The 17174-nt window shown below is 36.3% G+C and overlaps 1 protein-coding gene across 4 annotated transcripts in view; it reads right to left on the bottom strand.

Annotated features, from left to right (window-relative positions):
* crm (cramped chromatin regulator) overlaps positions 1-17174 on the bottom strand; it is a 228781-nt gene that overhangs the window by 38968 nt on the left and 172639 nt on the right. For all 4 annotated transcript variants that reach the window (XM_090388247.1, XM_090388238.1, XM_090388265.1 and 1 more), the window contains one exon: positions 3451-3640. In XM_090388247.1, the coding sequence (XP_090244373.1) occupies positions 3451-3640 (190 nt within the window). The remainder of the gene's footprint in view (positions 1-3450; positions 3641-17174) is intronic.

The raw sequence follows: 17174 nt of genomic DNA, 5'->3' as shown, positions 1-17174 counted from the left end.
TCACACTGTGCATTTGAAAGAAACATAGGAGAGCTTGAAGAAGTTGTTGACAAATATTAAGTATGAAGAATATGGTTGGTTGGTCTGTGCTGACTTTAAACTTGCAGGTATGTTACTTGGACAGCAATCTGACTATGCAAAAAGCCTTGCTTTTTTGTGTGAGTGGGATAGTTGGACAAGGAATTTCAAGGTCTGGCCAAAGGGGGGGTAGTTTGTTTCCTGTATCAAAGAACATATTTCAAAACCACTAGCAAACCCCAAAACCGTCCTCCTTGCACATCAAACTGGATTTGATGAAACAGTTTATGAAAGCTTTACCTCGGGAAGGTCTCTGTTTCAACTATTTTTGTTCGACCTCAAATTTGCAAACTGCTGTATAAGCTTGGTTTCTTGCATCATTTGCCAATACTAATACTAAATGGAAGGAAACTAACAAAAGTAAAGTTTTATAATTAGTGACAAGAAGGGCCATGATATGGCCACCTTTGTTCTAACTAGCTTTGGTTATAGCAGGGAAAAAAGCACATAAAGGTTCCATCTCAACACGGCTCAAAACTAGCCTTTCCATTGTGTTGAAGAATAGCAGTTATAGCCTGATGGGTTGGTTTATGCCGTAATCATTGTCCGGGCATAAATTCAAGAAAATAAGAAACAGAAAATCATTCCACACAAGGAATATAACTTTTTTTTTTTGATGAAAACCCCAAACATAAAAGGTATTAGAACCTATAGTGCAATTACACTTGAATTTGTGTAGACAATAATTTTTGATAAATACATATGAAAGAAGGTTATTCCAGAGAACAGAAGTAGAAGGGATAAATGAGGAAGAAGAAAAGTTGATTATGTGAGTCTGAAGCTGGACAGTGAATGATTGCCAACTAGTTGAGGAACACGTGTGGATGATGATAGGAGGAATTACAAGGGAATGAGAAGAACAGTGCCCATGGTGAAAAGGCATGAAATTGAATGCCTACCAGACAGAAAGTGGAGGGACTTTGTAAGAGAAGGGGATTAATTAACATGACTGACTCCCTTTGAAAACAGTCTAGCCAGCTTAAGAAAAAGAGAAGAGAGTGATAGCTGTGGACACCACCTCAGATGTGGGAACAACATTCTTGGCAAGGTTACATAAGATTTATAGAGAGTGAGTTGTTAAAAAGAAAAGTAAAAAACAAGTAATAGAAATCCCACAGATTAATCTCTTTCATATCCTTGTAATGCCAAATAAGTGGAGGTTCAGAAAGACCAAGTGGAAGAGGCCCCACTGGAGAAGACTATCAGCAAGTTTTGATCTGAAATACTAAGAGGATAACTAACAGTAACTGTGTGTTTTGGTAAAGAAACAATTGCTGGATGTGCTGTTAAGATTGTCTGGTATTCTAGCTGTACAAAGTCATTAGTAACATGAAAAGGCTCAGTATCACTAGCTGTCATCACTAGGGTCTATATATCTAGGAAACTGAACCCAGTTGTTGTCAACATTAAACAGTACAATTCTTATGTTATTTAAGAGAAACTTGGAATGAATTGAATGGTTTTTGTGATTAGCTTCTGATACATTAATTCTTTAAATTTACATTAAACAATAAACATTTTTTTTTGTTTTTCAACATACAGCGATATTCTTTTTTTGCCCATATCTTTAGGAAACAGAAGTTATCCTGAACACAACAACAAAAACTTTTAAGTGAAACATTTCTTAATGAAAAAGCTTTATCAAGTGATTTTATTTTCATTTTAGAAATTTAAGCTGCTAAACAGTCCATAGCAAATTAGAAATCGCAAAAGATACAGAACTTCCTTTTTGTTACTTCAACTCGGCCACATGACTGACAAACTTACACTGTGATCACTGAATTACGTCCACCCTTATGAAAAGTGAATGTGACCCATTGACCACGTGAGGTACGAGAGTGCACAGTTAGTCGACCTACAAAGCATAGATAAGGTGTCAGTGGTTCAATAGGTAGTAAAATTCTGAGTGTGATGGGTAAAAGGAAGGATTTATCGGACTTTGATAAAGGACAGATTGTGGGAGCTCGACAAGCTGGTGTATCGATTTCCCAAACAGCTGAATTGGTGGGGTGTTCGAGAGCCACCATAGTTAAAGTGTACCAGGACTGACATCAAAATGGTCAAACGACCCGATGGCAAAACTGCAAAGGTCAGCGAAAGGTTGAAGTTAGAGATGAGCGCTGGGTCCAACAACTTGTACAGGCACAGCACTGTTCAAGAGTTGACTACCCAATACAACATGGGCCAACTCGGAACAATATCTGCCATGACCATACGTCGCACGCTCACACGTATGGGCTATACCAGCAGACGACCCCTACGGCATCCTCTCCTAATCAAGGCTCATTGGCCTAAAAGACTCGCCTGGTGCAAAGAGCATGCAAGTTAGACGTTAGAAGACTGGAAGAAGGTGTGCTGGTCAGATGAGTCATGTTATTTACTCCACACTGTGGATGGTTGTGTACAGATTTGGTGTCAACAACATGAGGCTCTTGTTCCATGATGCATGGTATCAAAAGTGCAGGCTGATGGAGGCAGTTGTATGGTGTGGGGCATGTTTCACTGGCAGGAACTTGGAACCCTGGTGCATGTGGAACAACGTATCACCGGTCTCTGCTATCGTCAACTGCTTGCTGACTGTGTACACCCCCACTATGTTATACTTTTTTCTGAATGGCGATAGTGTCTTCCAAGATGACAACGCACTGAGCCATCGGGCACTTGATGCAGGAATGGTTTGAGGCACACAGTTCTGACTCCAGCATATCAATTGGCCTCCAAACTCCCCTGACATCAATCCCATAGAGCACTTATGGGACACTATGGAAAGACATATCAGGCATCTGGATACACCAATCACCTCCATACCTGCATTGCTGGCCACATTACACACAGCTTGGTTGGCCATACCTCCTGAACGCTTCCGACACCTTGTTGAATCAGTGCCAAGTCGATAGCTGCTGTACTGAGGGCAAAAGGAGGACCTATGAAGTATTAGACAGGTGGTCATAATTGAGTGATCACTCAGTGTATATCTCAATTTGTTTAAAAAAGATTCATCCTATTTCAGAAATGGTGGAAGCATCACTTACACAAACCTATTTTATACTTCTGAAAATATAACTGCCCAGTCTGAACTTTAAATTTTAAAAATTCACTAAGAGTGAAGTATTCTGTATTATATTAAGAAAAAAATTAACTTACCATTTGTTATTTTCAGAGGATAAAACATATTTATTTAAACAACATGGTTATTTAAGAGAGAAAGTGGTGTGTGTGTGTGTGTGTGTGGGTGTGTGTGTGTGTGGACAGAGAGAGAGTATTAGATAATTTGATAACAGCTATGGGAAATCTTTAAAAGCATTTAAAGTATGTTTGGAAAAAAATATAAGAACAAGATAAAAAATAAGTTGCAATAAAAATAATACTTACAAGGACCTTCCACTAATGATATATCCAGTAAAGAAGATATATTTGTGGGTGATATTGTAGATGCAATAGATGAAGTATTCTCTGGAATGGATATATGTGGGGGTGGTGGTGATGAGCACGTAGTTGTAATGCAGATATTGGATACTGTGGAAGGTTTGGATGTTGGTGAGAGAACACTCAGGGAAAGAGGCTGAAATTAAAATTTTAATAACAATTTAAAGAAAATTTAAGTTAAAAATAATTAAATATTAACAACAAAACTTAAAATCATGTTAAATATATCATGGGCACAAGAATCAGACTACTTTTATAACCAACTTTAAGATTTGGAGAAACATGCAAAAAGATTATAAATACCAATATAATCAGCTATGGGATTTTAAGTACACTACATGATTTGTGCAATATTAGAGCAAATGATTTAATCTATGTGAAAAACATATAACTAATGTACGGTTAAGTTTGCAAAAGGCTGAATTAGTAGGACAACATGAGTTGTCCTACTAATGCACCCTGAATAAGTACACTGTTATTTATTTTCAGTTGACTGCCATCATTTCAGAAATTATCTCCTCATTGGTGGGTGGGCACTGTTTGTTTGTGGATTTATAGGCACAACAGCAGCTGCTGGTTGGTTGGTTTCTGTTTTTCTGGTGCAAAAGCAACTGAGGCTATAGTGCGCTACAGCCATTTCATAAAAAATATAAAAAGGATTTTGGTACCCTTTCAAAAAGGTTACCATGCCAAAATATATACACAAATGTAAAACAGAAGAAATGCTAGTATACTCACACTAAAAATATATGCACAACATTATATATATTTATAAAAATTAATAATTTGTAGAAATTTAAAAACATCTGACATGTGGCCATTGTCCGATAAAATCTGATGGAGTGTACAAGGCTTACTCGGATGAGTAAAAGCAGAAAAACATATAATCCGAGCATAGGTAAAATTAACACAATTAATTAAAATACGCTATAAAGCATATTTTAATTATTATGACACCTTTTTAACTTTATAGTTAAAAAGGTGAATCTTATGACACCTTTTTAACTATAAAGTTAAAAAGGTGTAATAAGACACATATAGGAGGGTCAACAGCTCTCAGCAGGATCAAGTGAGTAAGATGACTGTGTTCTATGCAGAGCTGAGCAAAGAACTACTTCCTTGCTGCAATTCCTGCACAGACTAGACTGCCATGTTTCAATTACAGGCTTTATCTGATATAATTTATTTGATTGTCTATGCCTTAATTCTTGTATTGGGAGTACGTCTTGTTGTTCAGCAGCCAGTGGTCAGATATGAGGTAAGAAGAGTAAGTGCAGTCATTTGATAATATTTATAGACAGTTTTTCTTACTATGAAGGAAATCATTCTTTTTTTAGCTTAAACTTTAACTTGGGAGCAATGAAATAGTAAACAATTCTTGAGATGTAGGTGTGGAGAATTCTGCTTGGAGTGCATATTCATAAGCTAGGCAGTCCACAAGGATAGGCATCCTAGGTGTAGGAGCTAAAAACCCATTTGTGACTTGATTGAAAAGCAAATGAAGGAATTCACAATATGAAATGTTGTATAATGATATATTTCATGCATCCTGCTTTCTTTATAGCTTTTACAATGGGATGGTATCACACTAATTAATTATTTATTTATATCTTTTTTTCCCATAGCTTGAAGCATTTGTTCTAATATTGCATGGAACTTATAAAGGAACAATCACCACCAAAATCATGTCAAAGAAGTGGCAGTGGTGGCACTCCACTAAGAATAAATAGCAGTACACTGGCCCCCCACTTTTTTACAACTGGTTAACTGTATGATCAAATCACTTTACAATCGACTCTCCATAATAAAATACTGTTTGCTGTACGATATGTAGTAAGCGCTGGTCATTCTGATCATGTATGAGAATTGAATTTTAATTCTATTAAACAATGATTCTAATAAGCGAAAAGAAGAGGAATATTCACTTTATTACCTTACTTTACAAATTTATACTTTATTACTTATCAATTAACAAAATTAAATGATACAAGAAAATTGGAAGAATATTTTCCATAGATCAGCAAAATAATAAATTTATGTACAAAGCTTAATTAATACTATAATATGTACATACTAAGTAATTGATATTTCTGTTCATTGACCATTTTTTTTTTTTTTGTTGTAAAATTTAAAACAGTAAAAAAGATAAGAATCAATAAAAAAGAATACGTCATGCACAAATTGCAACTAACACCACATGTGAAAGTGAAATACGAAATATCAAGTTTACGAAGCTTAAATATTACACAAAAGGTGACATTGTTGTGCACATTGGCACTAATGATATTAAGAGAAGGAGACAAGCGGAATTACTTAAGTACAGGTCAACGTTGAAAAAAAGCTGCGAGTTAGTGGTGAATCTGAAAGTGTCTGCAATTCTGCCCAGACACAATAGGAGTTGTTATTGTTATTTGGTTTTCAGGAGCATTAGCAACTAAGGCCATATTGCTCCGGGGATATGAGGTGGTCATTCCCTGACCTTTCCGCATCCTCCGTATTTGGTGGTGACGGGCTCGAACCCCGGTCTAATCAAGAAGCGTGTGCTATGCACTGCTGCTCCTTCCCACCTGGCTACGGAGGCGCCACACAATAGGAGGGAGTATATGATGAGAGTCTTGTCAATCAATTCGGCATTGGAGAGATTGTGCAAGGCTCAAGTGGTAGAATTTTTCTCAGCCTGGTCTGTGCTTGTTAGGAGAGACTGCTTCTACAGGGATGGAATACACTTAAAGAGAAATGGTGCAAGAATATTTTCTGATGCTATCGAGGCAGTGTTAGGTTGTTCGGAAAACTGCTAGCTTGGGGGAGATACACAGACTAATAGATTAACAGTAGCCGCTGGCAGAGGTGAAAGTGATTCTTGCACTGCTTCCATTGGAATGAGCAGCAGCGGCTGGAAAACAAGGTGCGGGGGATTCCAGAGACTCCTGGGAGTCATTGTGGAACAAGTAAATACATGGGCTGTGTTAGGGTAGCAAAGAATAGGAACATGTGCATGTATACTTGCATGTACACCAATGCTAGGAGTTTGGTAAATAAATTTAATGAATTTGAGGTGTTGGTCAAAACATCAAAGGCAGATATCATTGGGATATCAGAGATGTGGTGTCACACAGATATAAGGAATGCAGAACTAGAATTTGGGAGTACAATGTGTACAGGAAGGATAGACAGGATACGAAGGGAGGAAGGGTTATGCTATTAGGTAAAAAACACATAAAAACCAAGGAACTACAGCCAGTCGACATGTGCAGTGTCGAGTCACTTTGGTGTGACATAAGCACTGGGAAAGCAAAACTAAGAGTAGAAGTGTATTATAGCCTAATGACTCTGATGAGTATAATATACAACCGTAGAGAAATAGAGTGGCCAGTAAATCAGAGTGTCTTATAATGGGGGAATTTAATTTCCCACACTGGAATTTGTGGGTTGGTCACACACACACACCCTAGCAAAGCTTTTGTGAATTTATTGGATGACTGTTTTCTACAGCAGCAGCAGCATGTTTGGGGGGGCAACTAAAGGGAATAATAATCTTGATCTGATTATCAGTAGCGATTCTTCATGCATTAAGAATCTGCAAATAAAGGAACCACTAGGTGGCAGTGATCACAGTGTGCTGAAGTGGGATTTAATCAAAGAGGTAACTACCATCGGGGTAAAGGGAAGGGTTTTTTGCTTTCATAAAGGTGAGTACAGTGGTCTGAGACAGTATTTAAAAAAAAATTTTTTTTTTTATGAAAATCCCAAACACGAGAGGTATTAGAAGCTATAGTACTTAGTACCGTGCTTGAGTTGGAGGTTGAGAAGATGAAAGAAGATATTTGTTGACATTAGACTTGAACTTCTGTAGACTAATTTTCAGGAAATACATATGAAGGAAGGTTGATCCAGAAAGCAGCAGTTGAATGAATAAACAAGGAAGATGAAAAGTTGGTTCTGTGAGTTTGAAGTTGGATAGTAAATGGATGTTGGCTGGTGTTGGCACGTGTTCGGCCTGTTTTGAAAGAGAGAGCGGGAATTATAGAAGCCAATTCAGAAGAATAGTGCCCATGGAAGTATCTGTAGAAATGGCATGCAGCAGAAACAGTACGCCTATGAGATAGCGAGTAAAGAGAGAGAGAGAGAGAGAGAGATTCTGTTAGAGATGAGTCATTAATAACCTAACTGCCCTCTTCTGAATGGAATCTAGAAGCCTGAGAGAGGTTTTGGGGTCATCCCCCGGAACAATATTCCATGGTAGGGTGGATTTGCGATTTCTACAGAGTGAGCAGCTGTTTGGAAGAAAAATAACACCGAGAGCAAAAGAGAAAACCAAGTTTTTTTGATGCAGAGGAAGCAATATTTGTAATGTGCCAAGAGAGTTTAGAAGTCAGGGTAATCCCCAAAAGAGATATATAATATTTCCCAGAAATCGGAGTGTCACCAAAGATAAGCATAGCAGCAGAAGAATCCTTTTCGCGAAATATAAGACAAGAGTGAGTTTTAGAAGGATTGAAATCACCTAAGTTAAGTTGTCTTTGCCCCACTGGAGAAATACCTGGAGATTGGCATTTAAGGAACTGGTAGCAGATATTTGAGAAGTTGAAGCAGATCGAGCAAGGAAAAGTTTCTCAAAATGGAAGGTAGAATGCAATGTGCTATCATCAGCAAAACCATGGATAGGATTTCCAGTCAATGGAAGAAGGTCATTAATACACAAGGGTTAAAGAGTGGGGGAAAGAACTGAACCTTGGGGGACACCAGCATTAGTGGAGAAGTTAGAAGACAGGGAGCCATCTACCATAACCCTCAGTGAGCTATCAGAGAGAAAATTGGATAGCCAATTACAAAAAACAGTTGGCAAACCATAAGACGGAAGCTTGTTTAGAAGACCTTTATGCCAAACATGATTGAAAGCTTGTGAGATGTCAAGAGCAATTGCTTGTGTTTCACCGAACTTTTCCATTGAATTTGTCATAAATGGGTAACATAAACCAGAATATCACCAGTGGATTGACACAGATGAAAGGTTTCTAGGTAGTTTAAGAGTTGGCGGTTAACTGATTTCTCCATTACTTTAAATAGAGTAGAAGTAATTACAATGCAAGAGATTTGTCACCCTTTTTAGGAACTGGCTGGATATGAGCAAATTTTCAAGCAGAAGGAACAACACCCTTGGAATAAGAAAGTGAAAAAAGGCAGCAAAGAACAGGAGTAAGTTCAGAGCACAGGTTTTGAGAACAAGTGGAGAAATACCATCAGCACCTGGAGTTTCCATCAAGATTTGTCAAAATCCTTCTGACATCCTTTTGATGGAAGACCACAGGAGGCATTGAATAGAGCGTCTTGGGAATGGTGGGAGGTGGTGTTTTACCAAGATCATTAAATTCTATACAGTGGGACCAACTGATGATGTTACCAGCAGCCAATTCAAATTGGGAAGCATTCAAAGAATTAATCTTGGAAGCTACTAGGCTTTTCATACCAACTAAGGAATATTATTCAAGTTTTAGGCCTAAACAGATGTCAGGTGAACTAATGAGACATGTGGCAGAGAAGAAAAATGCATGGGATCCATATAAATTAACAGGTGAAACGGACACCTATGATAGATATAAGCTGGTCTGTAACCAGCTTATATCTATACCAAGTCACAAAGGAGGTTAGGGAGGCAAAGGCAGATAAAGAGAAATCTTTGGCAAAGGATGCAAAGAAAAAGAGCAAAGAGTTCTTTACTTATACAAACTCTAGGAGGAAGGGGATGAACCAGATTGGTCCACTTGATATCAATTGTTCAACTGCTGATGATCCTGTTCAGGAAGCTAACAAACTAAATGAGTATTTTGCATCAACATTCACACATGAGAAGTTATCAGGGAAGGGAATGCCAGAGGTGAATTAAACTCTGGCAGTGAGCCAGATGATTTTGTAATAACTGAGAGCAAAGTGGAGGAGAAATTGTTGAAGATAAACATAAGAATGGACTTGGGGTGGATGGGATCTATCCAATTTTATTAAAGGAGGCAGCAAAGGAAGTAAGCAAAACCTTAGCCATAATTATGAGAGCTTCCTTGGACTCAGGGGAGATACCCATGGACTGGAGATGTGCAAATGTGACTCCAACTCAGAAAGGAGAATCAAAGGGCGACACAAGTAATTACAGACCTGTTAGTTTGACTTCTGTTCCAGGAAAATAAATGGACGCACTGGTTAAAGAAGCACTGCAGGACCATCTAGACAAGACTTCAGTTATAGCTCAGACACAGCATGATTTTGTTAAGGGTAAGTCTTCCTGACCAATTTGATTGGATACTATGATGTGGTCACAGAGGAACTGGCTGCAAAGAATAATTTTGATATCATATATTTGGATCTTAGAAAGGCTTATGATACTATTGCACATGGAAGACTGTGGCACAAATTGGAGCAGTGTGGCATTGGAGGCAAATTTCTGCTATGGATAAAGGGATGGTTGAGTGGGAGAAGACAGAGAGTGGTAATCAATGGACACTGCTCTTTGTGGACTAATGTTATTAGTGGAGTCTGCCAGGGTTCAGTGTTGAGTCCATTGTTGTTTTCTGTATTTATTAATGATACTGATGATGATATATCAAGCTTAATGTCCAAGTTTGCAGACGATACGAAGGTCGGCAAGGTTGTTAATGACACGCTGCTGCAACAGGATCTAGAAAAGTTGGGCAGATGGGCCGAGAGGTGGCCGACTGAAGTTTAATATTGACAAATGTAAAGTACTGCATATGGGAAGCAGTAACCCCAGAGTACTGTATGTACTCTGCGGTAGATTTCATTCTCTACACTGACAGTGGTAGAGAATGAAAAGGACATGGGGATAATTGTGCAGGCAGATATGAAAGTTTTCTGAGCAGTGTAGACTGTCTACAAGAGTAGCTCATGGTGTCTTGTCAATGATATACAGGAATGTTTCTAGCAAGAATAAGGAGGCGATTAAAACACAATATAAGGAGGTGATTATAATGTATAACGCAATGGTCAGGCCACACCTTCAGTACTGTATACAGGTCTGGAGGCCTGATTTTAAGAAGGTTGAAGAGCTGCTGGAACGAGTATAAAGAAGGGCAACAAGATTAGTGCTGATTCTTCCTCTTGCTCAGAATAATCACCTGAGAGGGCATAAATTCAAATTGAGGAAAGACAGTTGTAGAATAGATGTGCAGAAGTTTGCCTTTGGCCAGCGGGTGGTTGATTGCTGGAACAAACTTTCATCTGTCGTAGAAGTTGATAGCCTAAATAGATTCAAGGCAGAACTAGACAAACATTTGGAGCGAGTGGATGGGTAAAATGAGAAGCGTTTTTTTTTTTTTTTTTTTTTTTTTTTGGCTGATGCTATATAAGCTTGTTTTTGTGCATCATGTGCCTTTACTAATGCTAATGCTAATTAGGAATGAAGAGAAGATTCTGAAAATGTATTTATTTTTATATTTTTAAAGATTTCACAGGAGGTGAAAAACATAATAAAAACTCACAGAATTCCAGCTATCAGTATTATTGCAAATGCAATAAGATTGTGTTTACTACCTGTTTATAATAGATTGCACTAACAGTATAGCCCATTAAACTGGAAACTGCAAATTGTTTTCATTATTTTATGGTAGTGACCTCCAGAAATGTAGTTTAGAAAAATATCACAAAGGCATCCAAAATTGATTCTTATAAACGAATATATGATAATAATGAAAGTGTAGTGCATTTTAATGATTTTCTGAAATTTTATTCTATAAAGCAGCTGATTCTACTAACCAGTGATCACATTTAACCGGCACCTTATTATTTCACTTTACAATTGTCTCCGTAATTATCAATTGTAATTTTAAACAACATTTTGGGGGTGATGGGAAATAAGTGAAAATGCGGCACCATTAGCTGTATATTCCAGTGTACATCACACCTTTTTATCTTTTTAAAATTTGTATCATGTTTTAATGTCCGGTGTATAAGACGCACCAAAATTTTATGGCGACTTTTTTTTCAGATAAAAGGTTTTATATACACTGGAAAATACAGTATTCTATATAAAACTAATACAGTTTCCATTATAAAAATCACCTTTTGGAGAGATAAATAGCTTAGTTATATAGTGAAAATTTCAACTTCCGAGGTCTTGGAATGAATTACCAAAAAACCATGTGTTATTGGGCTCACATTGTGACATTTTAATGATACGATGGTACCTCTGTAATGGATTAATATTGTAAAGCAGGGTTCTACTGTACACTTCTTTTCTGGGTAAGTGTACTTACTGCAGAAGGAATGTACTCCTAAAATAATTTAGAAAAAATGCCAATTAATTCAAATTTGTTGGTTCCCCTTATGGCACAGGGTCCAAATTGCATGAAATATCACTATAAATGGAAACAAAAGAAAACATGACCAATGGTGTGAAAACAAAAACAAATACTGTGCTCCATCTTGTCTTACGGTAACAAAATCTTGGATGTCACTGCATTTTGAACATTAAACAAATATGCATTGTCAACCTGAGAGATAAACTAATTGACCCACCAATGATAGACCTGAATAATGGCAGCCCTTATGCAGTGAAAAATTATACTATAACAGATCAGAGCACTTAAAGCGAACACCATACCACTGACACAGAATAATGGTTAAATAAGAGAACATCCAAAAGAAACTGAAGTACAGATGATAGTATGAGTGGTGCATTACCATCTCACTATTAACCACATAATGTAAAAATTAACTTTAACTAAATAAGTAATAAAGAAAATAATAGAGGAAATAAAAGCAGAAAAAGGAAGAAAATGAGAATAAGCAAACATTGATGGCTACAAAGCATGTTGCAGAGGTATAATTAGAATATATAAAAAGGAATATGCAAGTCGTATGGCAAATCAGGTAAGTGGAAAATAGAAAGTAAACCAGAACTTAGCTATAGCAACAAAGGGGGGGGGGGGAGAAAGAAGATTAAAATAAATCGAAATAAAGAGTGTTGCAGAAGGAATGTGCTTTCAAAATAATTTATGAAGAATGCAAATTAATAAGAATATCAAATAATAAATTTTACAGAAAAGGCCAATTAATTTAATTTAGTGGTGCCCCTTTGATGATAAGTCCAAATGTCCATGAAATTTCATTATAAATAGCAGAGCTTCAAACCACCTAAAATTTAGACTGGTTCAGTTCAAAAGGCGATTTTGACCAGTGGTTTGGTTCAATCAAGTATATCGTCTGAAATAATTCGTATAATTTCTTAATTCATTAATGATAGTAATAATATCACATTATAATAAAATATTACTATAGTCTTATTTTAAATAAAAGTAAATTATATTAATAATATATTTGACAAGTAATAAAATCGTATGTTAATCATTTTAAATCTGATTGAAAAAAGGGCAGAAATTATCAAAACATTAACTTTGAATATTAATCTCTTCTTGTATTCAGTACTCAACGTATACAAGAGAATATTTAATTTGGAAAGAAAATAATTATTCAAACAAAATTTTTAATATAATTTAATAATACTAAGTAAGGCAGATATTTCCAGATAATATAAAATCACAGAAAATAATCATAATAAACCTTTAAGAACATAAGAAACAAACATGAATTACAAGCGAAATATTATTAATTACTCAGATCGAAATATTATTAATTACTCAGATCGAAATATTATTAGTTACTCAGATAATGGACATAAGGAATTAATGTATCAAAATAATTTTACTTTGAAAATTGATCATGAAATCTTAAAAGCAACATAGATCGCATAGGTAATTTGAAATTAATTATTTAATTTTAAAATAAAATGTCTTCCATTAACCTTGAGCAAAAACAACTCCTCTTATCAGTCAAAATGATCTTTAATGTCGAAAAGCATCTTTCTACATTTGCTTGTGTGGCAGGAACTGCGAAGATTACTTTGGCTAGCTGATAAAGTTCTGGGTGACTAAACTTTTTTGCTTTCTAATATCCTAAGATGCTTGTTTTTGTTGGTATCCTTTCGATATCATCAAAATTGTTCAGCTGAGCCATTATGTTGAATTTCTTTGTTTCCACTATCTGTCTCTTCTTCATTTCTTTTTCAAATAACAGCTTTTCGATGTCATCTATGGTTTCACCCGTTACAGTAATATGTGCAATTTCATCTGAACTTTTTGTTTCAGGATTTTTTTCTGTAGACTAGCTGGCACAAGCTATCATAAATGTCACATAAATGTTCCTTAGCTTTATGTTTTGGATATTATCTAGTAATTACAGTAATATGTGCAATTTCATCTGAACTTTTTGTTTCAGGATTTTTTTCTGTAGACTAGCTGGCACAAGCTATCATAAATGTTCCTTAGCTTTATGTTTTTGGATATTATCTAGTAATATTTGGCACCTGGGGTCCAGATATATACAAGCTAAAAAAAGTCTTGCTTTCCATAAAATTTAATTCTCGTAGCGTGAGAGAGGTTACCAAAAAAGATGACAATTCATTTTCAATTTTTCTAACTTCCATGTGTAGTAAAAATCAGTCATCGTGAGCTCCGCTGACTGCAGCACTTCACATGCTACCCTAAAGGGTTCCAAAACTTCTTTAATATTTTCAATCTTTTGCCACACACTGGCTGACAAATGCAATTCCTTTATAGACAAAGGTAAATCGATGCAAAATTGTTTTAGCTCCACAAGCTGTTGTAACATATTAACAGTGGGATTCCATCTGGTTTCGCAGTCTAGTATTGATTTCCTACACTTTTCAGAACATCTTTAAGAGCCAACTGCAGAGAATGTGCAGCACAACGAACAGATACCATAATACCCTAAACACATAGATCATGGAAATTTTCTTTACATACATTTGTATCACTAGAGTCTATAGTCTCAGATTTTTCGATATCTTCAGTATCATTATCTTCCATGTTGAGTTTTCCAGATTGCTCCTGAGCAAGTAATTTGAATGACCATATCATATTAGCCTTGTTGTCCGTTGTTAAAAAATACACTTATTCTAATTTAATTTAAAATTCTTTCAAGACACTGAAACTATTTTACATAAATTACAACTCGTAGCCCGATCATTCAATTCTCGCATCACAAGTGGTTTTAGAACAACCTTTTCACAATCAAAAAATTGACCTCTCAAATCGAGTTACAGTATCTATTTTCAAAGAAATTAATCTGCCCTTCAAAACAGCTGTAAGTTCTTTATGAGAATGATTAGCTCGTCTACTTATCTCATCTTGAATATTTTGACGATTTATCTGAAGTTTACTACCAAGTCCCATAACAATTGGATACAGTAATTTTTGGAATCCCGAGTCTTCAAGCAAAGAAAATGGTCTACCATTTACAGTCACTAATTCCACGCATGCATCTTTAACTATTTCTGCAGATTTTTCGACCGATACAGTTTTTCTAACACTAGATGTAACAAATTTCGCAATAGCAGGTAGCTGTGGAGAGACTATTTTTGCTTTCTTTTTTAAAACATCCTCATAATCAGTGATATGCTTTCTTTTTAAATGTCTCAGTAAGTTTTCTGAATGTTTTCCTTTCAAGTCCATTTTACAAGCAGTACATTTACTCTTGTCCGTGTCACTATTATAATGAAATTTTTCATGGACCGGATGCCCTTTTCTGTTGCCATTCATTGTTATCTGAGGGAGGGAAAAACAGAAATAAATATTTATTTTTAAACCATTACAAAAATAATATTTAAGAGACATATGCTAAAAAGTTGTTGTAACAACTCAATAAAGGTGAAGTATGCCAAATGTTCCAATCAAAAACTACCAAAGTATGGTATGTACATAAAATGAACAAAAACATAATCATTAAATTACTTAGAATAGCCTTTATTTCTTAAATATTATGCAGCTCTTAACAGTAAATAAGAGTGCATAATCTTTGATTAGCAATGGGGCTACATTACTGATCTTTTGTGAGCTTATCTGCCACAAAAAAGTGATAAATACATAGATTCCTTCACACCTATTTTTCTCTAAAACTAAAAATTAAATATTAAAAAATTCAATAATAATAAATAAAAAAATCAAATAATCAATTAAAAAATTTGAATTAATGCACAAGTTTGTAGAAATGCAGCATATTAGTATGCTGCAATTCTAAAAACGGCATCGTTTTATTTATATCTCATATTGTGAATACCTTCAAAACAAGTTGCCATGTTTAGCATTTGCATTAGTAGAGGCATATGATGCAAGAAAGCAAGCTTATGCAGCATCAGCCAAAAAAAAAAAACCAGCTCCCATTTCACCCCTCCGTTCATTCCAAATACCTGTCCAGATCAGCCTTAAATTTATTTAGGTTATAAACTTCCACAACAAAGGATGGAAGTCTGTTCCATCAACCAACTACCCGCTAGCTAAAGGCAAACTTCTGCACATCTATCTTACATATGTCTTTCCTCAATTTGAATTTATGCCCTCTCAGATGATTATTCTGAGCAAGAGGAAGAATCCCATCAGCACTGAGCATTCTCAAACCATTTAAAGCTTAGACATGTTGTTGTTATTTGGTTTTTAGGAGCATTAGCAACTAAGGTCATATTGCTCCGAGAATATGCGGTGGTCATTCCCTGACCTTTCCGCATCCTCCGTATTTGATGGTGACAGGCTCGAACCCCGGTCTAATCAAGAAGCGTGTGCTACGCACTGCTGCTCCTTCCCACCTGGCTACGGAGGCGCCAAGGCTTAGACACGTCAATCAGATCACCTCGCAAGTGCCTAGTCTACAGACACTGTAATTTGCAAAATTTAAGCATATCTTCGTAAGAGCAACCCTTTGTTCCATTCACTAATCTTGTTGCCCTTCTCTGTACTCTTTCAACAGTTCTACATCCTTCTTAAAATGAGGCCTCCAGACCAGTATACAGTACTCAAGGTGTGGCCTGACCATTGCCTTATACAAGGGGATAATCACCTCCTTATCCCTGCTAGAAAAATTCCAGTATATCATTGACAAGACACTATGAGCTACTCTTGCAGACTGTCTTCACTGCTCAGAAAACTTCATATTGCCTGCACAATTACCTCCAGGTCCTTTTCGTTCTCTAACACTGTCAGTGTAGTAGTACAGAGTTGATACGTCACTCTGGGGTTACTACTTACCATATGTAGTACTTTACATTTGTCAATGTTAAACTTCATTTGCCACCTCTCAGCCCATCTGCTCAACTTTTATGGATCCTGTTGCAGCAGCATACTTCATTAGTGTCCTTAACAACCCTGCCAACCTTCGTATCATCTGCAAACTTCGATAAGCTTGATATACCATCATCAATATCATTTATAAATACAGAAAACAATAATGGACCCAACACGGAACCCTGAGGGACTACACTAATAACATTAGTCCACGATGAGCAGTGTCCATTGATTATCACTCTCTGTCTTCTCCCACTCAACCATCCCTTTATCCATAGCAGCAATTTGCATCCAATGCCACACTGCTCCAATTTGTGCAGCAGTCTTCCATGTGCAACAGTATCAAAGGCCTTTCTAAGATCCAAATATATGATATCAAAGTTATTCTTTGCATCCAGTTCCTTTGTGACTACATCATAGTATCCAATCAAATTAGTCAGACAAGACTTCTCCTTAACAAATCCATGCTGTGTCCGAGCTATAACTGAAATCTTGTCTAGATGATCCTGCAGTGCTTCTTTAACCAGTGTT

The sequence above is a fragment of the Mastigoproctus giganteus genome, chromosome 2 (genome assembly GCF_048544385.1).
Source record: "Mastigoproctus giganteus isolate SK-2022 chromosome 2, ASM4854438v1, whole genome shotgun sequence".
In the NCBI taxonomy this organism is placed as follows: Eukaryota; Metazoa; Arthropoda; class Arachnida; order Uropygi; family Thelyphonidae; genus Mastigoproctus; species Mastigoproctus giganteus.
This window is presented reverse-complemented; position numbering and strand designations above follow the sequence as displayed.